Genomic DNA, 27,369 nt, shown 5'->3' with positions numbered 1-27,369 from the left:
AGACCTAGTAACTGATTTCAAAGAAAATGTCACTTCTCATTTAGTGCCTTTTGATGACTGTAGATTAAAAAAAAACAAAGTCAGGAAAGAAACTTTTCTAAAATTTAAATAACATAATATGAATGGCTGCTGATAGAGCTCATGTCAATACAGCATACACAATTGCAACAAATTTTAAAAGCTATTGTGCTTTCTCATAAACATTATTATTTTCAAAGTTTAAGGGTAAAAGTACCAGAAAACCCTTTTGGTGCATAGTTCATATATCTTTTTTTATTTTTATATACGATGCCACGTTCTTGTAAAATAAATGTTAGAAAGAATTATGAGATACATCTCATAATGTTCAAGTATCAATATTTATCAGATATAAATAGTACAGTATTCGTATGTAAATTGTTTTCGAGTTTTATAGTACTGCTTTCAAGCAGTTCATGAAAATAGCATGGAAATAAAAGAGAAATGATGACAAATTAATTGATAAATACCACAAGAAATGTTACCACTGTCTAGTTTGTACAGGTAAAGGTATGAAATTTACCCTTGCCAGGGTTTGGTTTACAGTGTCAAGGTTTCTTTCATCGGTTAGTCTAGAGTGGTGACTCGCAGAGTGACTGCATTAGAATCAGTTTTAGGTGCCATAAAACCCACTACGGATGCAATAAAACCCATGACCGACTTCAACTAGATTCAGTGGATTTCCACTAGTTTTTGGTGGGAAATCTGCAAGGCTAGGTGGACTTCCACTACTTATATTAGGCACTTAATCACCTGTCTATCTGTCAATGTCCACCAGATTTAGTATATATGTGTGTGTTTCAGATTGTTAACATAGCTTAACAATTTTTCAGTCATATCACTATGATGTCTGCAGTGCGACATTTGACAGTGAGGTCTAGCACTGGGGCATGATGTTGCAGACATGTAGCTTCATGTCCCACCCAGTCACATTATCCTGACACCAGTCACATCAGATCTAACACTAACCTCTTAATGTTGAGCACCAAGCGAGGCAGCTGTTATTACCATTTTTATAAGTCATTGGGTATAATGACTCCATCAGGGTTTGAAACTGCAACCTCCTGCATCCAAGGCAGACACTAACCATTAGGCCACCAAAGCAGTCCCAGATTTTGAGGGTAATCCATAAAACATGATGCATGTACTGTAATTGATGGCATCATGCTGACAATTATCCACTCTAGGGAAAGATGCATTCTCATTTAACAGATAGTGATTTTTAGGCACAAAATTCATGAAAACTATATAATAGTGATGGGTAAGTAATGCATTATTAAAATTAGTTTTACCCCACCCCACCCCACCACCACCAAAAATAAACTACATTTCATAATATCTTGCCTTGTTTTCTCCATAAATGTCAGAAATCATTGTTGCTTGATGGCCTGTAGTGTTACAACCAGTGGTAGGTTAAAATACTGTTACACTTGTCAGTGTTTATTTAAATCATCATAAATCCTTCAAACAGTGTAAAAAGGATTTAGATATATGATTTAGGCAATTGTCAGCTGAAAATGAGAGAGAGAGAGAGAGAGAGAGTATGAAAGATTCAGAAGTAAGTTTATCAGGAAACTACATAATTGTCCTTCCAAGTCTACATTTATGCCATTTTAGTCACTTTGATAGGACATCAGTGTTCCCTGAACACATTTTTAGTATTATGTTAACTCATTAACCCCTGGAGTTTTTGAATTTTTGACTGAAAATTGCGAGTAGGAAACACATTTTTGGGGGCTATTTCTGAATGCATCCAAATATATCGACTTCCAAGAGATTTCCGGTTAACCTAAAGCCTAGTTGTATTAGAAACATAATTTTTCATTGGCTATTTTGCTCGTGCATGAGCAGAAGGGTAAAAGTTGGATTTTTTAAAATCTTTTTTTTTTGGTTTTGCTTCATGACCCATCATTTTTTATATCCAGACCACTTTTTATTCTCAACGTCCATCTTATCCTACTTTTTGCAAAGGTTCAACTGTCTTTGTGCAGTTCAGTCTGGGCTGCCTTAGATGTGAGGCCAAAAAGTCTAAATTCCAGACACAAAATTGGATTCTGACCACAGGCAAATTTTTGGTGGAAAAAAATTGGCTCCAAAAAATTTTGTTTTTCCCTCTGTCTACCTTTCTATAATACCGCCCACTTTAGTGTATCTTAAATGAACTTGATGCTTCAGAGCTAGGAAGTAGACTACTACCTCCTGACGCATAAACAAGGTGCCAGGGGTAAATGAGTAAAGATAACCATAAATATTATATCACACACTGTCTGTATGTCAGTTCATTTGCCCATCTGGATGTCATCCATTCTTTCTCTATTTGCCCCATGGTGGTGCAGAAATTTATCTCTGCATCAGATTCACCTATACTTTTTAATACAGCATATACACATGAATTGTGCATGTAGAACTGCAAAATATGTACATGATATATTTCCTCAAAAAAGTTGGAACAGTTACAGGTTTATGTGATATCTTCTTTTGATGGATGCACTTGGTTATCCTCCTTGGAATAGATTTGTATCCTGCCCAGACATTAATTTGCATGTGTTAGCTTCACAAGTCAATAGTTAGACTTAATTCTGAGCCAGCTTCATGAAAGTTTGATGCGTTTTGGTCTCAAAAGGGGATAAAGAATATTTGCAATGATACTGATTCCTGTACAGAAATTTCAGACATTATAAGTAATGTGAACACATATCTTATGATTTTAACAGTTTTATTATGCATAGAAGTTTGGGAAGCAATGAAAGTGGATTATGACAAGGTAAGGGACCGATCATGTCATTTTCAGGAAAGGGACTGGCATTTTTTTAAAGAAATATATCTGACTTGCAGATAACTTGAAAAAAAACATACTTTTGTGGAAAAACTAATTCTGTGCAGCAAATTAGCTGAAACAATTATCTTGAGATGAAAAATGAATTTGGTTGGAAAGAAAATCCAGGCACCCTCTCCACCATGAAATTAAATAGTTGGAGCCTAATTTTTATAGTTTCAAAACTTTAATTTACCATATGTATTTTGTGTGTAATGTTCACCTGATTACATGTAGTGAAGGTGCTAAATAGTTTGCCACTATAAGCCTTCCATCTGTCTTGCTGAGCTTTACCATCACTATGCACAAATATGCAAATTATTTCACTTTGACCTTTTGTTCTCATGCTTTTATGATGCTTCTAAAATGTATTGTCTACAAAATTTAATTATCAAGCTACATCACCAGCTCTGTCACCAGCACCAATCAAATCTGCCTCAAGTAATGCATTGTGCTTCCAAGATCAGGTCACTGGTGCCTGCTTTGTATGGCTGCTCAAAATCATCAAAATGAAATTTACTTCATATCAACTATCAGCTGTACACTTTGAAAAGTTTACATGCATTTTAATTGAGTTGTTGCAGTCATGAAAAAAGTGGGCCACTGACCAAAAGGGAAAGAAAAATGATAAACCTGTATGTTTTACCATACAATGAAAATTTCAACATATAATGTATATATATGTACCAGTCAATGAATCAAAAATCTTAATATTTGTGACATTGTCTTTATAACTCTAATGCTTCCTGGCATTCACTAATTTCACGAACAGTATCTTCATGGTGCAAAAATCTAATTGCTGATAATGTCACTGTTAGAATTAACATAATTCAGTTACCTGAAGGATCACTCTCACTGGTTATGAAATTTGTCTGCTCACTAAACCCTGCCTTAATAAAGGACTTTGCAACACAATGGGAACATCACACCTTGCACAATAAATCATGATGACTGGACAGCACATTGGTTTCATGCTCAGTTTTTATTTATTTTTTTAAATATTTCTTGTGTCAAGGCTTTCTAGGTATCTTTGGATTAGAGCAGTGTTAATTTGACTTGTCTTATTCATATTTTGTATGTATAACTTTATTTCAAAAAAGACACATTTTTTTTTTCCTTTTTCTGCCTGCAAATCTTCAGCTATTCTGACAGTAGTCTAAATTCACTATAAATGCAGGAGAGATTTCCTTGAAGTTTACTCATTCCGCATACTGGTATAGAACAACAGTTAAAGGATATTTCTAAATTATTCACAAAAGAAAGAACAAAACAAAAATATTTATTTCCATGCTGTAATTGTAATGAACCAGCAAGCCGTGATTCAGAAGTACAAATTATGAATGAGGTGTGATTATCTTGCATTTTTTTTTATCTTTCAGCTTTTTTAGGCCTTTGTTATTTACTGATTAGGAATGGCATGTAATTATTAAGCTTTTATAACTGAAAGATTTTGTTACCTGATGCCTTCATGGCCTAGTGGTTAGAGCGTCCACCTTGGATGAGGGAGGTCGTGGGTTTGATCCCAGGCCCAGTCATACCAAAGACTTATAAAAATGGTACTAACAGCTGACTTGCTTGGCGCTCAGCATTAAGAGGTTAGTGTTAGGACTGGTGGGTCTGGTGTCAGGATAATATGACCGGGTGGGGTATCATGTTACATGTCTGCAGCATGATGCCCTAGTGCTAGACATCACTATAAACTGTCACACTGCAGACATTGTAGCGATATGACTGAAAAATTGATAAAGCTACGTTAAAAATCCAAATCACACGCACACCTGATGCCTTCTTATTTAATGGTACCTATTGTTTATCTGGTTTGACACATTGGGTTGTAAAAACATTACGTTTCTCAGATACCCCACAAAAGCTATAACCAGTAAAACATTGTAACAAAGGAAGGTTAGAACAATTAATTAGTAATTAGTAAATATTATAACAAAGGAAGGTTAGAACAATTAATTAGTAATTAGTAATTTGGCCAAGGAAATTAAAATCTAATATACTGACAGGGAAAACATTGTATCCAAGAAAATAATAGACAATTTTTACTATGTATATGTATATATTTGTATGACTACGTTCGTAATCTTAGTAACAGAAAAGAATGAAAACCAACAAGTGTTTTAAAATTCATCAAGTAATTTATTTCCTTAGAATACAAATTTAAAATTTAAAAAGAAGTTACAGTAATATGAATTAAATCCCAAATAATCCTCAAAGATTTATCACAAGTCCAAATTTATAAAGTGCCTACTGAGTGCCAGTGGTATTCCACATAAGTTCCAATGCTGAAAGTGTTATGTGCCTCTAGTCTCTGATATGTTAATATGCCAATGGCCTGTGGTTTGGTGATTTGCTAACAGTATTTATATGCATCACAGTAATATAATCCAAAAATGTTAGTGTCTGAAATCACTATAATTTCAGATTAATGTTCCGTTCAAGATTATTGTAGATCTTTTTGTATTTCCTGTGAATAATAATTTCATTAAATAATTTCACCGAAATGAAATACTGAACACAACAATAAAACTGATTCTGCTGCAGATGTGAAATGAAAGAATGAGTACTTTTTCAAGCAAACAAAAGATTATGAACCCCTCTACTTGACCTAGGTTGCAATTGCCATTTTCTGGAATTACTCTTGTCACTTAATGGAATTTCAATTCTAGAACATTCTGGGTTGTCAACAAGACAAAATCTGCTACTAAAATTATAGAAAGAATGTAAACATCAGATACAAGAGGTTTATCCATTGAAAATACCAGTCTCCTTGACCTAATCCCAGATAAACATGTTCACCTCTATTGAAAATGATCCTAATATTTAACCCACACTCAGAGAGACTATATGTTTGCAAAATTATAAGTTACTGGCCAAGTATTACCCTGATTTTGGACAAGGTCAAGTCCAAAATACAATTATACATTCCATATAATCATGGAGAAAAAAACTAACAACAGTATAAATTAAATATACATAACAAACTATAAACTGATATTATTACTTTTTTATGTTCTAATTTTTTAAATCATATTTTGATAATAAATGTGTCATTTATTTAAATTACAGATACAGGAAAATAAGTGTTTTTATTTGACAGTTCAAATTTCACCTTTAGTCAAGTGAAAAAACATTTAACTAATTTGGAAAAATACAAGTATCTTCAGGGGGTAGAAGATAACATAAATTTTCTTGTAGTTAGAAGGAATAGGAGATAGAAAAATTGCTAGTCTGGTGAATCCTCACTAGTCCTTCTCACAAAACAATGTTAGCTTCATGTCTAAATTATCAACACTCCAGGGCAAAGGTAATGTAAAAATCTGCCTTTTTATCAACTATGAATTTATCTCTTGCCATGATCTACCAAATGCCTTTTAAATAATTTGCACATGTTCAGATATTCCCACCATATATTTTGCAGTGTTGTGCTATTTATGATTACCATCTTACCTCTGCATCAGGGATTAGTTGGCCTCTGAATAAATGTTTCTGCACAGATCAGTAATAGATGTACTGCAAGGTAGTTTTCTCAGAAAGATTCTGGGCACCGGTCTCTAATTATTTCTCTTGGAAGTCATATTAGAAGTGTTTACAGCTTCTCTGCTTAGGTTGGAATCAAGAATTTAAAATCTTGCATACCCATGTGCTTGCATAGACTGAAATTTAAATGCAACCAAACACAGTCTTCATGCACTTATCTATGTATTTTACACAGCGATTTCTACCATAATTAGTGTTTGCAATGCTTATATAGTTGATGATGGAACATGACTGTTCGGTGGTCTAGAGGTTAGTCTCCACCTCAGAAGCGGGAGGTCACGGGTTCACACCCCAGCTAAATCATACAAAAGACTTATAAAAATGGTATTTACAGCTGCCTTGTTAGGCACTGAGCATTAATAGGTTAGTGTTAGGACTGGTCAGCCTGGTCTCAGGGGATAATGCGGCATGATGCCCCAATGCTAGATATCACTGTAAACTGCCACACTGCAGACATCATAGTGATATGACTGAAAAATTGTTAAAGCTACATTTAAAATCAAAATCACACACACACATGATGGAACATGAACCACCGCCACCTTTTTTATATTTTCCATTGCTATCTATGCCTTAGGACTGGTCAGCCTGGTGTCAGGATAACGTGACTGGGTGGGACATCATCTCAATGCTAGACATCACTATAAACTGTCACACTGCAGACATCGTAGTGATATGACTGAAAAATTGTTAAAGCTACGTTAAAAATCCAAACCACACACACACATGCTATCTATGCCAGTTTTAATTCAGATTGTCTGAGCTTGCAGCACTTAAATACTATTCTCGTCAGATTTTTTTAATAAAAGTTGGTCAATAGGCATATATTATCAAGATATCCACTGTGTTTTAATTGTTAGCAAATCTGTGAATTTTAATGAAATTCACTGTAGTTAAGAAATAGCTTTCAGTTCATAAGATATGCAATCATTTATTTTCTGTTTTAAAATACCTGCCTACTGTCTCTCAGAAGAGCATGGGAAATAACAGAATTATATTTATTTTTGAGAATCACATTTTGTGAGTTATTCAGATATCTTCACCTTCCTGAAAACATGAAATACACTAATACAGTTCATACATTTATAAAAATCTGCAAAATAATATACCCTTTGGATTAAAGTGAATAAATCTGAAATTTATAACTGAAGAAAATTTGTTAAGAGAAATATAAGAAGTAATACTTATGGTGTTAGAGGCAATGCACAATTGCAGGCTTACATGCTGGGTTGTAATTAAGGATTAAAATGTATTTACAGTTTTTGATATCGTGGGTTTTCCATAGGATTTTTAAAGTTGTAGTGCAGGACTCCTGCATTGGAAAAAGTTGCAGTCCCAGCTCAGAACTCAGAGTCCCAATAAGAATACTTCTTTTTTCATGCAGTGATTCAGAACATTACATGTATGTTCTAGTAACATTAGTACAGTATATGTTATCAGATTCCTATTCTTCATTTATTGTGAAATATTTAATTTTATAATAATGAAAACTTAAGCCAGTTGATAGCTAATAGTTTTTGTTGTGATGTTACAACTACGACAATTCTCAGTGGATTTACCTTGCGATTCTTCAATTTTGTTTGCATCTGGAAGGAACCAAGGAAGAGATTACACTTTCTTTTTTTATAATAATTTATTTAATTAGCTTAATTCATTTCAAATGCAACACATTTCCATGGCACTGGAGAAGAAACTGTCTATATTCCATTCACTGTATGTTCATTTCACATTTACCCAACACAGCATAATACATTCACTTTTTTCCCAAACGAAGTTTTGGAGATTATGTTAGGTTTACAATTAGAATCCAAAGTTCTGGACCTGGTATTCCCTGGGATGCCATTGCATTTTCCCTTCCATAGTTGCAAAACTAGGTGCATGAAGCTAATAATGTTTCTTTGTTTTTTTGGCCCTGTTTAACATCCTATTGCATGATCCATTCTATGAATCTCTCAGTCTCTTTGTCATTCTGTTTACTTTGTCAAAACTAGATGCTTCTACTAATTTCTGTATACCAGTCTCACTGCAATCAGACTTATATGCAGCCTTGAACTTGGCACCCAAGGAATTATGTCATGTTGCTATCAGAAAAATATACCTATGATGATGACTCGAAAATGAAAGTATATATGTACAAGACACAGAATACAGCTTATTTTATGATGATTTATGATGAATAACATCGGTGTTTGTATTCCTCTGGAAAATAAAATTAGTCCTAAAATCTTTGCAGTATTTTTCTAATTCAATATTCATTAAAATGAAAGTGTTCAAAACATTTTATAATGAGTTGTAATAGGATGGATTAAAACTGTGATGAGTAATGTTATCAAATATTAGTGTCATATCACACACACATTTAATGAGTTTTTCGACCAAATGGATCATTAGGAATCAACAGTTGATTAACTAGTATCTTAATATCTTTGCTATGATCTACATGTAACATTCACCTAATTCTGTTACAGTCGCTTGAACTGTCTGATAGCTTGCACACTACAGTGTTTGATACCACTTTGTAGAAAGATCTGAAATAGAAGAGAATTTTGATGAAGAAAAAAATTGGTATCAAGGACTCACTTTTCATGCATCCAAAAATGAAAAGTAAAGCTGATTGCATGAGCATCCCAGAAAACTCAAGATGTGTTTGCAAGTTGTTTTTTTTTGTTCCTACCATTCATTTTGCCTTCATCAAGGACGTGTTTCTTACTCGATTCATGTATAAAGTTACAGATTGATTAGCATAGATTTATTTGTAAAAATTTACCACATTTGAAATTCTTAATCTCATGTTACGTGTTTAGGCTTGAATAAACAGTAACACAAAGAAAGAGTGAAAACAATAAGCTTTGAAAAATATAATAATTTCTTTTCCTGGAAAAATTCTGTAAAAATGAAATGAACTTACGGTTTTAAGAATCAAATCCATAAATAATCCAAGAATAATCCATGAATAAAATGTTAGAAATCCTAATAACAAAATCTTCTAATGATTTCAAGTTTGAGAGCCCGACGAAGAATCCAGGATGGAAGATGATGTTGTTGTTGTAGGGTTTAATGCCATTTTTCAGCACATGATAGGCTATACATGGCAGCCAGTATTAATGGTGGAAGAAGAACCCAGGAAATCCCTGGAAAGAACCACCGACCCTGGAGAAGCTACTGGCAAGCTTTCTCACATACCCACATTGGCCGAATCCAAGACTTGAACCCACGCAGACAGAGGTGAGATGACAGTGATCCGTAATGGAGAGCGCTTTAGAGCACTCGGCCACTCGGGGCCCCAAGATGGAAGATGATGACGTATGCTGTAATCTGTAGTGTAGAAGTTTACAGTTTCTTGTAGAAACAAGAAATATCTCTCTGGTTTTGGAAATCTGAATAAATTTTTTATAAGAGCTGTCTTTGTTTAAGAATTTCACATGAGCACACATATTTTCCAGGAATTAAAAGAGTTAATCCTTTTGAATCCAAGTAATTTGAAATAACTCCAAACAGCACAACATACACCTTCCAGTGTAAAGAAAAAGCCCAACTACTGAGAATATCTCTCCAGGACAAAGGTTATATCGTATTCTAAAACAGATAAAGGGGATCACGTGATTATATTCCAGAACCTCATCAAAATTCTTTACTTGTTAAAGGTCATGTACACCCAGTGTGGCCCTGACAAAAACCAATCATTTTACTCTAAGAAATAAAATTAAAAAAATTGTTTACATCTTAAATCAGTAGACCCATCATAACCGCAACAACAATCGATCATTTTAAAATAAAAATAGAACGTATTTTTATGTGGCTGCTACTAACTTTGAATCAAGGTCAGGATCTAGGTCAACACCTAGTGTTTACTAAAATGAACAGTCAAGGTCAAACTAATTTCTGGAATAGTGAATAAATTTATATTACAATAGCATGTAATGAAAAATAAAATAAAACTGACAAACAGTTATATTGAAATAAATATATATTAGATCAGATATAATTAAATCAAATATACATAACACTTCCCCCATAAAGAAAAAGAAAGATTTATACATAAAGCTTTCTTTTTACCACAGACTAATTATACATGAGGTTAAAAAGAACTTATATAAATTACACACAGTGTACATGAAATAATACATTTTTATACATGGGAAAGTGCATCTGCTATTAAATTTTATGTTCCGTTGATGTGCCTGATGTCAAGATTATATTCCTGTAACAACAAACTCACCTTAGTAGTCTTTGATTTGTATTTTTCATCTTGCCGTAGAAAGTAAGGGGTTTGCGGTCACTAAACACAATAATTAAAGAAGGAGCTGAACTAAGGTAAACTTCAAAATGTAATGCAAATATCAAAGCCAAACATTCCTTCTTGATTGCTGAATAATTTCTTTGGTGCGTATTTAATTTCTTGGAAAAATGGCAATCTGGATGATCAATACCATTTTCATTTTCTTGAATCTGCTCCAACCCCAACATCACTTGCATCAACAGACAATTTAAACAATTGTCTGAAATTTGGAGCTGTAAGAACTGGTGCACTTTTAAGTATGGCTTTCAACTTGTCAAAAGCCTCCTGACATTTTTCAGTCCAAAGGAACTTGTTTTTCTTACTCAATAAATTTGTCAGGGGTTCAGCAACTATAGAAAAATTGGAACAAAATTTTCGATAGTATCTGGCCATAACTAAAAATCTAATCAGTTGCTTTTTATTTACAGGCATGGGAAATTCAGAGATATCCTTGCCCTTAGCATCTATAGGTTTAACTTGTCCATGTCCCACGATCTGTCCTAGAAAAGTTACACTAGCATGGCAGAACTCACTTTTAGATAAGTTAATTGTCAAACATGCATTTTTGACTCTGTCAAAGAATTTCAGAATTGTTGCTAAATGTTCTTTTCAGGTGTTGTTGTAGATGATGACATTATCGATGTAAGCATCACAATTGTTTGACCAGAGGTCATCATATTCATGAGACACTGAAATGTACTTAGCAACCCTTTTATCCCAAATGGCATTACTTTATATTGGTAAAGACCATCTGGAGTCACCAATGCCGAAATTTCCTTTGTCCTTTCTGTTAGTGGAATTTGTCAAAATCCTTTCAGAAGGTCAAATTTGGTGACATACTTGTCATACTTGGTATTCCCAATCTTATCAATTCAGTCATTGATTCTTAGTAATGAGAATGAATCTATTTTTGTCACACCATTCACCTTCCTATAATCAGTACACATACGGAAAGTTTTATCTGGGTTTGGAACAAGTATACATGGTGAACTCCAGTCACTTTTACTGGGCTCTATAAAATCATTTTCCAGCTAATATTGAATTTCTTTTTTCAAGTATTCCTGTTTGAGAGGGTTCATCCTGTACGGGTGTTGTTTGACAGGTTTAGAATTTACAATTTCATCGTCGTGGAAAATTTTGTTTGTAGGAATGTCTGGAAATAAGTGCTCATATTCAAACAATAACTGTTTAAGTTCATTTCTTTCTTGCTTTTGCAAATGTGGAAGTTTATGGTCCAGATCTTTCATAATTTCTGAATTCTGAAGATTTGTCACTCCAGTATCAGTAGAATATGATGATATTCCTTCACATAATCTTCACTAAGTGGGCAGGTACATCCAAATTGCATGTTTAACCTGGCTATCTCTTTCAATATACTCGTTTAGCATGTTTATGTGACCAGGTTATTTTTGTTTACGCCTCCCAGGAGTATTTGTGATGTAATTTAAATCATTTACTTTCCGGACTAATCTGGAATAGATGGTCATATTAGTTTCATCAAAAGTTTTCTAATGGTGTCTAGTTGATCCTTAATGAAAATGGTTCAGCTCTAATATCCAATATGGCTGCCACAGTGGCTGATTTAAAATTCTTGCTTCTCAGGAATATCAGAGATGGTTTCAACACTCAGCTGTTACAATGAAGAAATGTCCTTGTCTTGAATCTCTGGAACTGGAAATCTGACAGTAGGGCATTACAGTAGGGCATTATTCCATGCTAGTGAACCTACCAGAAGTTTTTATGGTATTTCAGAAATTTTATGAAATTTATTTATTTTAATTCTTAATAAACAAAATATGAGCATTATTTAGCATGAGTACAATAAACAAATGGCTTTTATCAAATGTTCATGAATCATAATTTCAATTTGTGTGAAAGTCATGTGACTGTGTACCACAAATTAAAATTTTATTGTACTTAAGATCTTAGATGACTTCGGTTATGAGCTATTAATTATGCCATTATCTTTGAAAAGGATCTTTATCAGACCTCATTTACATAGGTTGTGTTTTACAAATACTACAAAGCCTGCTTAATGAAAAGATCAACTGTTATGTAATGAGTGATATCAGATCAACTTGAGTCTGTTGTTCTTGTTGTTAAAGTTTATTTTAAATTAGCTTTTACAGCATCAAGCTTGCTGTTTGACTTTTAATGAGTGGCCTTTTCTACATTTTGTGTTAGAAGATGAAAAATTTACTTGGACATCTCCCTGGAATTCATAAAGATTTAATTAATTATTTGAAGAATCCGAAGAGTTTATGGTCATCGGCAGTATTTGATTAATGCAAAACAATTTTTACCCATACATGTACTTTCTATTGTGCCAATGGATCCATATTTTGATATACGATTAATACGTTATGTTTCCTTCTTTTTTTTTGCAGGGTTTTCCCAAAGCAGTGCATTAATACTAAAGCTGGCAACCTTTTCTGGAATTACACCTTGTGGCCAATGCAAGCAAGCACCATATTGCATTTGTTTTTACCAAAGAGTAAGATCTGGCTTTCCACACAGTTTCCCATAAGTTTATTAGAGTTATATAGCAGTAATAATTTGCAACCATTGAAATTAATTTTAATAAATTTGAATCTATTAAAGATTTTAGATGCTTTAAAATTTGGACAGTTTGTGTCTTATTGTGATTCATTAAGTATTGGTGAATTCCCAAATAGTGCTTTGGGAACTAGGCAAAACCAGTTAGTGTTTTATAATATAGACAGCAGGAGGAAAATTGATTAGAACACCAAATATATATAAAATAGCCAGTGTATATTCATTCCAAGTATAGAATAGTACCAGAGATATCCACACATCATCAGAGGGACATCCATACAATGCCTGGTTCAAGGAACAGCAAAAACAGAAGCAAACATTCATCCAGAAATGCAAGTCTTAGCAGTAGTTCCGAAACTCTGTCGCCATCTTTATCCAGCAATGGCTTGAGTGTGTCGATGCCACCCCCACCTGATGGCGGATGGGGTTGGATGATAGTCCTTGCTGCATTTTTCATCAATTTCATTATTGATGGAATAGCATTTTCCTTTGGAGTTCTGTACACCGAATTATTGGTAGAATTTAGAGAAAGCAAAAGTTACACATCCTGGGTTGGCTCTCTTTTCTATGGTATGTCGCTAATTTTTGGACCAGTGGCAAGTGCCCTTGCCACCAAATATGGTTGCAGAAAAGTTACAATGATGGGTGGCATAGTAGCTTGTGTAGGCTTTATCGCAAGTTATTTTGCAGATTCTATTGGAATGCTTTGCTTTACTTTTGGAATCATTGTTGGGTTTGGCATGTCAATGGGTTATGTCACCTCTGTTGTATTTGTGGCATTTTACTTTGAAAAGAGGAGAGCTCTAGCCACAGGTTTGGCTGTTTGTGGCACTGGGATTGGTACCTTAGTGTTTGCCCCGCTAACAGAATACCTGACAAGCCAATATACATGGAGAGGAACAATGCTTATTCTGGGTGGAATATCATTAAATCTTGTTGTATGTGGTGCACTTTTCCGACCCCTAGAATTTTCACCCGAGCAAAAGACGAGGCGTGCTTTGTTGCTTTTTGAAAGAATGTCAGCATCTCATGCAAGTATACCATTGACGCCTCTGTCACGCAGTCGACATGCTAGTAATTCTGACGAGTTGGAGGACAATAATTCTGATTCAGACAACAATAACAGCAGTGAAAGTGACTCTCTAGAATATCTCAGCTACTCGCAAGTGGAATTGCCAACCTTCTTGAAGAACAAAAAAAAGTTGCCCCCTCATGTTATGAGGGAGATTAAGGAAAATAGGGGCAACTTGGAACAAATTCTTCACAACTATTTCATGAGTATGGAAAATATGCCAAGTGCAGAGCTGGTCATTGATCCAAAAGACATGTTGACCATTACCACTAGCAAGAGTGGTGAGGACCATGTTGTGCTGGTAAGCGAGGCCAATGGAAATTGTGTGAGCAGAGCTCATAAAAGAGATGGTAAAGTGTGCTCAGATAGGCCAGTGAAAAAAAGGACTGTATATTTTAGAACTCCTGAGTATGTGCCATTACTGAGGAGAGATGTATTCTTCAGAGGCAACATATTCTTCAGGGGCAACTTAACAAAATTAGCATCGATGCCGAAGAAATCATCTAGCTGCCCAGAGCTGTACAAATCAACTTTTGATGATGAAAGTTCTGATGAAGAAGAAACTTGTTTTTTCTGGAGAATACTACATTTCCCCAAACATGTGAAGAAACTTTTGAAGATAATGTTTGATCCAAAAATCTTTAAAAATCCATTGTTTGTGTTGTTTGCAATATCTAATTTTATTCTCTACTTTTGGTATGATGTACCCTATGTCTTTATGGTAGACAGAATTGTTGAGTTTGGAGTATCGGAAACAGAGGCCTCTTTTCTTATTTCCATCCTTGGCATAGCCAATACACTTGGTCAGCTTTTGTTTGGAATCATGGGTGACCGAGCCATTAATCTGAAGTTGTTTTATGGACTGTCCATTGTTCTGTGTGGTGGCTCCATTATGATTGTTCCACTCTTCACAAGCTATGTACCAACGGCAATCTTGTCCGGCGCATTTGGGTTCTTTGTCAGTGCCAATTATGCACTCAGCACAGTGATTCTGGTGGAGTTCCTTGGCTTAGACAAGCTATCCAACGCCTATGGATTGACCATGATGATACAAGGCATAGGGAACCTTGGAGGCCCACCTTTTGCAGGTAAGTTTACAGTCAGCCTTTGTTAAATAACACCATCATTATGCAAACATCTGTTCTAACTGTTACAATCTTCAGGTATTTTTGAATTAATGTGAAAGAACTGAACCTATCTGAAACAACCACTTGTTTTAGAGACCATTTTTTCTACTGTACATAGATGGTGGCATAATACAGGTCAGTTTGTATATCTGTTTACGCCTCCCTTCCCAACACAATACCTTTTAGCTCTACTTGTAATAGACCACAAAAGCTTATGGCATGACCTGTCATTTGTCCATCCATCTGTTTTCACAAGTTTGTTATCACTAATCCTCTCCTAATCTATTTGGAGGGTTGCCATGAAACTTGACACACTCCAGTTGGTCCTAAATGAAAATGATGCCACTTGTACACCCAGTATGTCCACCTGGCCAATTTGAAAATCTTTAATTGCTACACATCTGGAATGGACAGTAATATCAGCATGGGGTGTTCATAGAAAGTTTTATGATGTCCAGTTGCTCCTATATGAAAATGGTATGGATGTGACATCTAGTATGACTGTCCTGGTAGCCATTTTAAACATCTTGCTATTGCTATTTTCTTGAAAGAAAAATCATATTGTTGTTGGGTTTTGACCAAGAAATTTCTTATGATATCTAGTTGGTCATAAGTTAAAACGATGCAGTTCTAACATACAGCATAGCTTGCACAGTAGCTATATTGAAAATATTGATGTTGCTATTCCTTCTGAATGGATGGTTGTCTAAAAATGGGATTTTCACAAAAAGAATTCTGGTGATGTCTAGTTGGTCCTAAATGAAAATGGTGCTCATCTGATGACCATTATGGCCACTATGGCAGCCTTCCTGAATTTATTCTTATTGCTGCTCTTCCTGAATGGAAATTCGGATTACCACAAGTTTTCACTTATACATTTCTTATCATGTCCACTTAGTCCGAAATGAAAACTACTGTTCTGACATCCAATATGGCCACCATGGCAGCCATTTTAAAAATCTTGTTATTGTTACTACTTCTGAACAAAATGACATGTTATTAAAGGGTTATAACTGGAAAATTTATTGTAATGATTGGTTGGTCCTAAAAGAAAATGGTCCCAATGGCTGCCATCTTGAAATTTTGGTACAGATACTGCTTCTAAATGGAAAGCTTTATTGACATGGGGTTTTCACGAGAAGATTTCTAATGGTGTCTAGATGGTCCTAGATGAAAATGATGACATAAAATGTGGCCACAGTGGTGCCCATCTTTAACATCTTGTTTAGTTACAATCACTCCCATGGGGCCCTGAGTGGCTGAGTGGTCTTAAGCGCTTACCATTACCAATCACTGCCATCTCACCTCAGTCTTTGTGGGTTCAAGTCTTGGGGTCGGCCTATGTGGGTATGTGAGAAAGCTTGCTAGTAGCTTCTCATGGGTCAGTGGTTCTTTCTGGTGTTTTCCCGGGTTCTTCCTACACCGTTAATACTGGCTGCCATGTATAGCCTATCTTGTGCTGAAAAATGTCGTTAAACCCCACAACAACAACAAAAAAGCATTCCTTCTAAATGAATGGTCATATTAACATGGAGTTTTCACCAAACGACTTATAATGATGTCTTGTTATTCCTAGATGAAAATGTACTGATCTTAAGCTTGATATGGTTGCCACTGTGGCATATTTGAAACTCTTGATATTGCAAGAAAACTGTCAGCGGTGACTTGAACACTTGGCAATTAAAATGAAGAAATGGTCTTATAATAAATTCCTGGAAATTATTTTATGCCAGAAGAGTGTTAGTCCTTTCAAGAAACTCTTTAAACATTATTTCTTTCTGTTGTGTTTTGTAATTGGGTTCCGTAACCATATATGAAAAGAACCTAAGAAGATTCTTGAAATAAAGGAAATAATTTACACAGCTCTAGATAAGAATTTAATAATATGGGTATCTTACTGCCTGTTTTGTAATTAACTGCATTTTTTAAAATTTGACAGTGTATTAGAATGCATTGAATGGCTTAGTTACCAAGGCTAAACCAGGGCAGTGGATCACACTGTTCTGGTTGAGTGAGTGTTCACAAAGTTAGTAAGTGCTGTCACATCATATTTGCTCACAAAAACCACAGCTTTTCCTGATAGCATAGTTTATTTGATTGAAAGCACCTTAAAAAATATGGACTGTGCTTACAGCAAGAGCAGCATGCTGTCAACATTAGACTAAATGCATAAAATGAAATTATTTTGGTTAATTTAAACACATTTATGTTTGCTTTTTGAATTCATTTGTTTGTGTAATATTAACCATTAGACCAGACAAATCTAAATATGTTTAAAACAAGATCATATTACTATTACCTTGAAAGGCAGATTTCGTTGTAAATTTTGAAATACACTGTACATGCACTCAAATATATTGTGTTAATGCATTCATATTCATGTTTTTATACTTCATGTATTTAAGCATGCTTTACTCTTTTTTTTATGTTGTATATTTACAGTAGTTAGCATGGCCTCAGGGGAGAATAGTTTAGTTGCCCTCATAAAATAAAGTATTTATTATTATTGTTATTATTACCGCTCCGGTGGCCTAGTGGTTAGAGAGTCCCCCTCTGATGCGGGAGGTCGAGGGTTCAAACTCCAGCCGAGTCATACCAAAGACTTATAAAAAAAATTGTACTAACAGCTGCCTTGCTAGGTGCTCAGCATTAAGAGGTTGGTGTTAGGACTGGTCTGCCTGGTGTCAGGATAATGTGACTGGGTGGGATATTATGTGATATGTCTGCAGTATGATGCCCCAGTGCTAGTCATCACTATAAATTGCCACACTGCAGACATCATAGTTATATGACTGAAAAATTGTTAAAGCTATGTTAAAAATCCATATCACACACACACACACACACACACATTATTATTATTATTATTATTATTATGTGCAAATACACTGCTTATCTACCGTTCTGGTCTCTTTGTGCCCCAGTGCTAGTCATCACTATAAACTGCCACACTGCAGACATCATAGTGATATGACTGAAAAATTGTTAAAGCTCTGTTAAAAATCCATATCACACACACATTATTATTATAATTATTATGTGCACACTGCTTGTCTACAGTTCTGGTCTCTTTCTTTGTGTCCTAGGCATCACTCTTGTATAGAACACAAATTTGTTCCAGTTTCAGGATCTTTGAAAACTACATTGTTTACATAGTCAGTATTAAATGTTTTTTTAATAATTTATCAGAAGTGGGAAAAATACCTTTTTGGAGTTGACTGATTTTGGTATTTTACTCCCTGGTTTTGAACTTATAATTTTTTAAAAGTTTGATGGTCATTTTATGAATACCAGAGAACATTGAGTTGTGATACAGAAATGAGTATTTGCAGCATGTCATTGAGATGTTAATTCTGCATTTTAGAATGAGTAAAATTAACCAAGGCTAAATCAGGATACATTCAGTTATATATAGCTCTATTTCAGCTGTGTTCTTATAGTCATCAAGGACTGTCATTGCAGTCTTGTATGAAATATCTGGAACTTGCCCCACATAGCATATTCAAACACACCATAATAAAATACAGGATGTGCTTAAAGCAGAAGTATGCTGACAGTTTGGTACTGAATGCCTAAATCATAATAGTTCAGCCTTCTCAACTTTACATATAGGTGGTTAGAGCATCTGCCTCAGATGCAGGAGGTCACGGGTTCGAATGCTGGCAGAGTCATGCCAAAGACTTATAAAAATGGTACTAACAGCTGCCTCGCTTGGTGCTCATCATTAGGTTAGTGTTAGGATTGGTTGACCTGATGTCAGGATTAATGTGCCTGGGTAAGATATGATGCTACATGTCTGCAGCATGATGCCTCAGTGCTAGACTTCACTATAAACTGTCAGACTGCAGACATCGTAGCGATATGACCAAAATTGTTAAAGCTACATTAAAAATCTAAATCATACATTTACATGTAGGCTTGTGATTAGGAGAGATATATTGTACTTTTGGCTTGTTACAAAAGATGGCTTCCACAGTAATGAATAATAAAGGTGAGATAGAACATGTGTGTTGTACATGTATCTAAAGATTGTGAGTTAATTTGCAAGCACACAGAGCTTCCAGTGCCAGAGTACCAAATGGACAGAGTAGGCACCAGCCATGGGGCTCTACGACAACGGATAAAAATAATATAGATAAAACTTATTAGGAGATAATTTGTGAGGGAGCCCCAAGATTTTGACTGCCCAAAGGCCTCTAAAGAATAAAATCTGGCATTGGTAGCTTCTGATGTTAATGTATGTTATAACTAATGCAGTTATGAATTGAATTGAATTATTTCTAATTTCAGGATTTTTCTGTAGTGGAAGATAATGTCAGATTCATAAACAGTAATTGTGTGCTAATGATAAGACAGTCAAATTTCATAGCAATCATAATAAGTGTGCCTACCTTAAATTTACTTAATTTTGTTGTAATTCTGGAAGTTTCTAGGATTCAACAGAATTTAATACTGATTATACATGAAAATATAATGATTCAGTTATGATTGTTGGCATTTTGGATTTAGGGCCAATATTCCATTTTTTGTTAATTATTATGTTCATACTTAGTCACTGTAACAACTTATATGCCATGGAGCAGTGTGCAAGTGTACTTGTGTAAGAGCCTGACAATGTCAGATGACCATTGGCAAGTCATAGGGTGCATATCCATCCCATTATTACAGTAGTAATGTCTTAACCAAGTCATCTGTTTAATAGGACAGATAAAGATACCTTAGAACACAGAATTGAGTTAGAACTAAAATGTTCTTTTCAGTATCCAGTGTTCATATTATTTGTACATTCATAACAGTGATTAAGTGTAAAATAATGAAGCAGACAACTTTTCATATTATTTGTACATTCATAACAGTGATTAAGTGTAAAATAATGAAGCAGACAACTTTTCATATTATTTGTACATTCATATTAATGATTAAGTGTAAAATAATGAAACAGACAAGTGAAATTGGATGTGAATTGAGCACAAGCTTACTGTTGATGACAGTTACATTGTGTTGTACACTAAATTAACATGTAAACTTCCTGTCGATGACAGTTACATTGTGTTGTACACTAAATTAACATGTAAGCTTACTGTCGATGACAGTTACATTGTGTTGTACACTAAATTAACATGTAAGCTTACTGTTGATGACAGTTACATTGTGTTGTACACTAAATTAACATGTAAGCTTACTATCGATGACAATTTACATTGTGTTGTACCTAAATTAACGTGTAAGCTTACTGTTGATGACAATTTACATTGTGTTGTACACTAAATTAACATGTAAGCTTACTGTTGATGATAATTTACATTGTATTGTACCTAAATTAACGTGTAAGCTTTCTGTTGATGACAATTTACGTTGTGTTGTACACTAAATTAACATGCAAGCTTATTGTTGATGAGAAATTTACACTATTTGATACATTAAATTAACATGCAAACTTACATTGTGTTGTACACTAAATTAACGTGTAAGCTTACTGTTGATGACAGTTTACATTGTGTTGTACACAAAATTAACATGTACACTAAATTAACATGTAAGCTTACTTTTGGTGGCAATTTAAATTAACATGCAAACTTATTGTTGATGAAAGATTTACACTATTTTGTACATTAAATTAACATGCAGACTTATTGTCAATGAAAACTATTTGGTACATTAAATTGACATGCAAGCTTACTGTTGATGAGAAATTTACACTATTTGGTACATTAAATTAACATGCAAACTTACATTGTCTTGTACACTAAATTAACATGTAAGCTTACTGTTGATGATATTTACATTGTGTTGTACACTAAATTAACATGTAAGCATACTGTTGATGACAATTTACATTGTGTTGTACACTAAATTAACATATAAGCTTACTGTTGATGACAATTTACATTGTGTTGTACACTAAATTAACGTGTAAGCTTACTGTTGATGAGAAATTTACACTATTTGGTACATTAAATTAACATGCAAACTTACATTGTGTTGTACACTAAATTAACATGCAAGCTTATTGTTGATGAGAAATTTACACTATTTGGTACATTAAATTAACATGCAAACTTATATTATGTTGTACACTAAATTAACATGTAAGCTTACTGTTGATGACAACTGACATTGTGTTGTACATAAAATTAACATGTAAGCTTACTGTTGATGGCAATTTACATTGTGTTGTACACTAAATTAACATGTAAGCTTACTTTTGGTGGCAATTTACATTGTGTTGTACACTAAATTAACATGTAAGCTTATTGCTGATGACTGTACAATGCATTGGGTATTAAATAAATCATGATCATATTATGAAAATCCTTTGCATCAAAAAAACGCATGGTAACAAAATGTGTGCGTCAATTTTCTCCAGCGTGCGTCCCTGACGCACAAATGTGTGTAAAGGGAAACACTGATTATATAACACAATTTACACTATTTTATACACTAAATTAACATGCAAGCTTTCTGTTGATAATTTACCCTGTGTTGTACACTAAATTAACATGTAAGCTAATTGTTGATGAAAAATTTACACTATTTTGTACATTCAACTAACATGCAATCTTATTGTTGATGAAAAATGTACACACTGCTTTGTACATTCAACTAACATGCAACCTTATTGTTGATGAAAAATTTACACTATTTGGTACATTAAATTAACATGCATGTAACAAATTCTAAATAGTGAAGAAGTTAGACAGGAACATCAGTTCCAACTTAGTGTTTGAGCAAGAAAGATTGATAGAATGTGATTATTTTTCTGGGAATATTGATTTTATTACTATAGCATGATTGTTTTTCTGGGAATATAGATTCTATTACTATAACATGATTGCATTTCTGGGAACACTCAGTTAGTATATCATGTTGTACAACTTCACAACAACATAAACACTGGAGTGCCCAAATTACTAAATTATAGACTTCCAGCTTATACCTGGTTTTGATGCATAACATTTTATGTACTAGCAGGTAAGATAATATATTTCTTAATTATTCATGAGAAATGCTGGAATGAAGTACACACGATCCAGCTTGGAAGCAAATGGGTACAGTACAGCTTTTAACATGCAAATTTCTTTCCAGGTGTTGCTGAGGTGCTTGAAAAGGTTAAATAGGTCATGATGAGGTTAGTGTAGCCATGCCAATTTATATTATTGTGTAATTTATATTATACGGTAAATTAAATGTCTTGTTCTTTTTAAGTTGAGAATGTAATACTATACATATGGACCATCTATGAAAGAAGACAAATGACCCCAGCATTCATAAAACAATGTACCTATTTGATTTAGTAGACACATGTATCCTAATAAGCACAAAAGTCTATTGTTAATCAAATTCACCAAAAAATTGCCCTTTTGAAGCACACAAGCCTCATTCCCTGCATTCCTTGTGAGAGAAAATAGACAGCTCAAATCTGTCTAAAAAAATCATGAAGTTTCCACCATGCATGCCTATGGTCTCGTTATTATTATTCAACTCTGTCTCCAGAACATTCTTGCATGAACATATTGGGAGATAGAATGAACCAACAAAGTGGAGATCCCTCAGAACACAAAAAAATGGGGCAAACACTTGTGATGTTTACAAACATGTAATAGCAATAGTATTTATGACATGTTGGGTATGCACTTTTTATGTTGAGATTTAACCTAATGACATTTATCCAATGATAATGTTAATTTCACTATGCAGGCATTATATTGAATTGTTCATTATGGTGACATCTATGGGTTCCAAGACATCTTTCACCACAGTAGTTTCAGTTCAAGCAGAGATATGTAAACTACGCAGGTGAGGAATATCAGCCTGACAGGGGCCTCTTGTTCTTTGTATTAATAAATATAATGATCAAGCTACAATATTAACCCATTTAAATTCTTTAATTGCCTTCCATGGCTTGCAGTGATGGGTCAACCATAAGCTCCCTTTGTATTATGGGCTGATGAGCTAAAAATGGTGGCTTCATAAGATGAGTTTGGCCCAGCATCAGCTGCATGTCATTCATCAAGCATTAATCAGTAATTGCCATTTTAAACTCCTTCGTCAGAACCACCTGACCAGTTTTAAATAAAATTATGCACCTAGCATCCTGCCGTAAAGGACATCCAGATGTGTACCAATAATGCAGATATGCCATAGACACCATCACTAAAAATTTAAAAACCCTTTAAATAACTTGTTTCTCCAAAACTCATCATAATGGTCACTGTTATTAAAAATAGAAAAGCCACTGTTGCTACAAATGTGAAAATAAAATATTCTCTCCAAAACAATGAATAGTATCTGACCAATCTAGACAGAAAGCATACTGTTCTTCATTGTTATGGGCATACTATTCTTGTTTGTTTTGGGCATACTGTTCTTGTTTTGTTTTGGGCATACTATTCTTATTTTGTTTTGGGCATACTAGAAAACGTATGATGTGATAATACAAACCTGGCAGATAAGTGCTGACAAAAACCTAGTAACTAACTAGCTTGTAAGTTGAACCAATCTGCAAACTGCACAGACCCAGATCTGCTATTGCATAATGTGCCAGCAGATCTGGGTCTATGCAGTTTATTAGGAGTAATCAGTAGAACAAATATCAACTCTTATCTGCTGGCTTATTTTGTGACAGATCTGGGTCAATGTTGTTTGCAGTTGGGCTCAACTTAAAAGTGAGTATATATGGTTGTCTTGCTTAAGGAAAGATTTGCAGAGCTCTTTGCAACTTATCTTAGTTATCTTTCATAATAAAAACTATAATTTTTTTATAATAAAATGTTTAATAAAATTTGTTATAAGTAACGATCATTGACATAAAAAGTAACTTCAGTATTGGATTTGTGGAACTAATGTTTAAAGAATCTGGTTAATTGATATAATAAAGATCACTAATACAAATATCATGAATTCATTATGTGGCACAAATTTTCATAGATTTGTGGTTCCTACTAGCCGTAAATTCAAAGACACACAATGAACAATGATCTTTCCATGGAAATAATTGGATGCCGTATTTTTATTTTATTACCAACAAAAAATTCAGTATTCTCACAAGCAGGAAAATTGATGCACATACAAATAAATGAATTCACAGTACTGGTTAGATTTCAACAGTTTGTTTCCTCCTTGTCTTATTAGGCATTCTGAGTACTAAATTTAGCAGTCTGGCATGTGGTACATGGTGGTGATGTTATGTGTAAATTAACATATCTTGTCACTTAAATCATAATCAGGGTGAGAAACCCTTGGTTATAAACATATTGGGAGATGAAGTTGTGGATTATCATTTGGTTAGTAGCTTTGTCTGATATGTTGGTTAGGAGCACTTAACATAGTTTTTCAATGTTCAGTTACATACCCTGACAAGTTTTTCAGTGTTCAGTTACATACCTTGATATGTTTTTCAATGTTCAGTTACAAACCCTTAGATCACTTCTCAGGAGACAATCTTTTAACTGATTCATATTAAATGCATAAATTTAAGGAAAAAAATACTAAGTTTTCAGTGAATTCACCCTGATTTAAAGTGATTTACATGTAATATTGTCTGGAGCTGGATAAGATAACCAAGGCCCACTGATGTTTTGGGTAGGATACTGCTGTACCTCTCAGACTGAATACAAATTAAATTTCTGGCTTTTGATTTCTAATTCAACTGCTAAAATCAACTGCTGCATGCCAGTAATGTACATAAACAATAGTTAGTTTTATCTTTGTTAATTAAATATTATCACACACATTTGCTGAAGCATAATACAAGGCAGTGGTTCCCAACCAGTGGACTGTTGACACCTGGGGGACATGGGGGTTATTCCAAGGGAGCATAAAGGTACAACTATTAGCATATGAGGGTCTGCACGTTTTTTTTGTATTAAGTTAAAAAGGGGTCCTCATATTAGAAAACTTTGGAAACCAGTGCAAAAAGGGATTCATAGATGATATTCTTATATGAAAACTTCTCTCCTGCCTCCATTAGTTTCTTCTTGTGACATGCAGGAAAGTGTTTTGGGCCTATTCTACATCCCCAAGTACACACTACAGTGTACTTAAATGAATAATTTATTATGCACAAATAGCTACAGCCAACGTGTATACTAGAATATTACAGGCAGTAAGCAGAAAGCATTCTCAATGTAGAGAGCTATTGATTATTTTATCTCCTGATCTTGTGTGTTTGGACTTGACACACTCACACACACACACACACACACACACACACATATATATATATATGTCAAAGTCCCATTTGAGTTCCTTGGCTGATTGTTGATATTTATCTACTCCATCTCCAGATCTTGACATACATTTTTTAATAATTCAGGTCAAAGTCCCAGTTTAAAGCCAGTAAACCCATGGCTTGGTGTTGACCGAATTCATTGTGTCCTATATTGATAAGAAATGTATTGACCTGTTCATTACAACCCCCTAATAAAAATGAGTTTTCTACATATGGCAATTACCAGTGCTTGACATAACTACAAGCTACCACAATGCAGACATCATATGACTGAAAAACTGATTAGACTACATTAAAAATCCAAATCACACACACACTCATTTCTTCTTCTGAACAGATGGTCACATTGACATGGGATTGTACTTAAAGACTTCTTGTGATGTCCAGTTGGTTCTGAATAAAAATGGTGCTGCTCTGACATCCAGTACAGCCACCACCTTATCCAGTATTTTATCGACCCATGCATCATGCATCAAATACACAGACTTTTCCAATTTGATGCTCAAAAATCTTTGCTGGTACTTAAATTGATGCACCCCAGTGTTATGTTTTGCTCACAGGTGCTCGATGAGCGTGATGTTGAGATTATTGTTTTATTTTCAAGAAGCTTGCATCAAGCACCTGTGGTGGAGCCTTCATCATCCAACAGATGAGGTAACGGTTACTCATAAGATAAAATGTATTTTGTGCAGCATTGGTTAAAAAAAGCTGCTTGCTATGTTTTAAAAAAAAATTAAGTCAGGGAAGAATGTGACATTGAAGACGCCTGTATGTTTTGCCATATATGTACAGAAGCTAAAATAAGCTCAGTGACCAAATGTGCAAACAAAAATTACGTACAGAACAGTACACTGGCAAGGCATGCTGGTGTTGCCAGAACACAAATTGCTGATTGAAGGTCCACAACACCAGGCAGATTTGAATGCAGGTTTACAAAAACATTCTTCCAAACAAGACATAGCAGTGAAAGTGCTACTTAAGTGTCTACATTGGCTGAGTGTAGAAGACATCCCATATTTTAAAATACAAATCTCTTAATTTAATACATGACTTAGTGGCAAAAGAAATTGATGCCATTGGCATTTTGAAGAATTCTGCCAATCAGTATAACTCAGCTACTACCTCTTCAGAGTGACTGGAGAGCCTATCAAATGTTGTTGAGGATAGTCTTATTATATGTGACCTGCAAAATTCTTCATTTGTGACACCAATGGCAGGGGGCCCCGAGTGGTCTAAAGTGCTCGCTGTTACGGATCACTGCCATCTCACCTCTGTCTGCATGAGTTCAAGTCTCAGGCTCGGCTAATGTTGGTATGTGAGAAAGCCTGCCATTAGCTTCTCGTGGGTCGGTGGTTCTTCCCAGGGTTTTCCAGGGTTCTTCCTCCACCAATTATACTGGCCGCCATGTATAGCCTATGTTGTGCTGAAAAATGGCGTTAAACCCTACAACAACAACAACAATGGCAGATGAAAGCACTGACATAGCCAACAATAAACGCCTTGTCATATACGCTCAGATTATTTCTGATGACATGAAACTGTCAGCAAGATTTTTAACAAATACAGAATGTTCAGACGCTTCTGGCATGTGAATTGCCTTATTGGCTTTAGTCACATTATAACTAATATTTTCTTTGTGTATTTAAACAATATAATTATTTTTTAAAAACAACTGAAAACTGATCATCGGCTTGAATAAGACTCATAGGTATGGATTTGACTCAC

General features: G+C 34.5%; 1 protein-coding gene across 3 annotated transcripts in view; it reads left to right on the top strand.

The window, feature by feature from the left end:
• LOC149803267 (monocarboxylate transporter 9-like) overlaps window positions 1-27,369 on the top strand; it is a 121,107-nt gene that overhangs the window by 32,583 nt on the left and 61,155 nt on the right. For all 3 annotated transcript variants that reach the window (XM_089952919.1, XM_089952918.1, XM_089952917.1), the window contains exon 2: window positions 13,046-15,374. In XM_089952919.1, the coding sequence (XP_089809045.1) occupies window positions 13,496-15,374 (1,879 nt within the window). In that variant the 5' untranslated portion in view covers window positions 13,046-13,495. The remainder of the gene's footprint in view (window positions 1-13,045; window positions 15,375-27,369) is intronic.

The sequence above is a fragment of the Sinohyriopsis cumingii genome, chromosome 3, assembly GCF_028554795.1.
Source record: "Sinohyriopsis cumingii isolate HCF-2022 chromosome 3, ASM2855479v2, whole genome shotgun sequence".
Lineage (NCBI taxonomy): Eukaryota > Metazoa > Mollusca > Bivalvia > Unionida > Unionidae > Sinohyriopsis > Sinohyriopsis cumingii.
The sequence above is the reverse complement of the archived record's forward strand: the minus strand, read 5'-3'. Positions and strand labels throughout refer to the sequence as shown.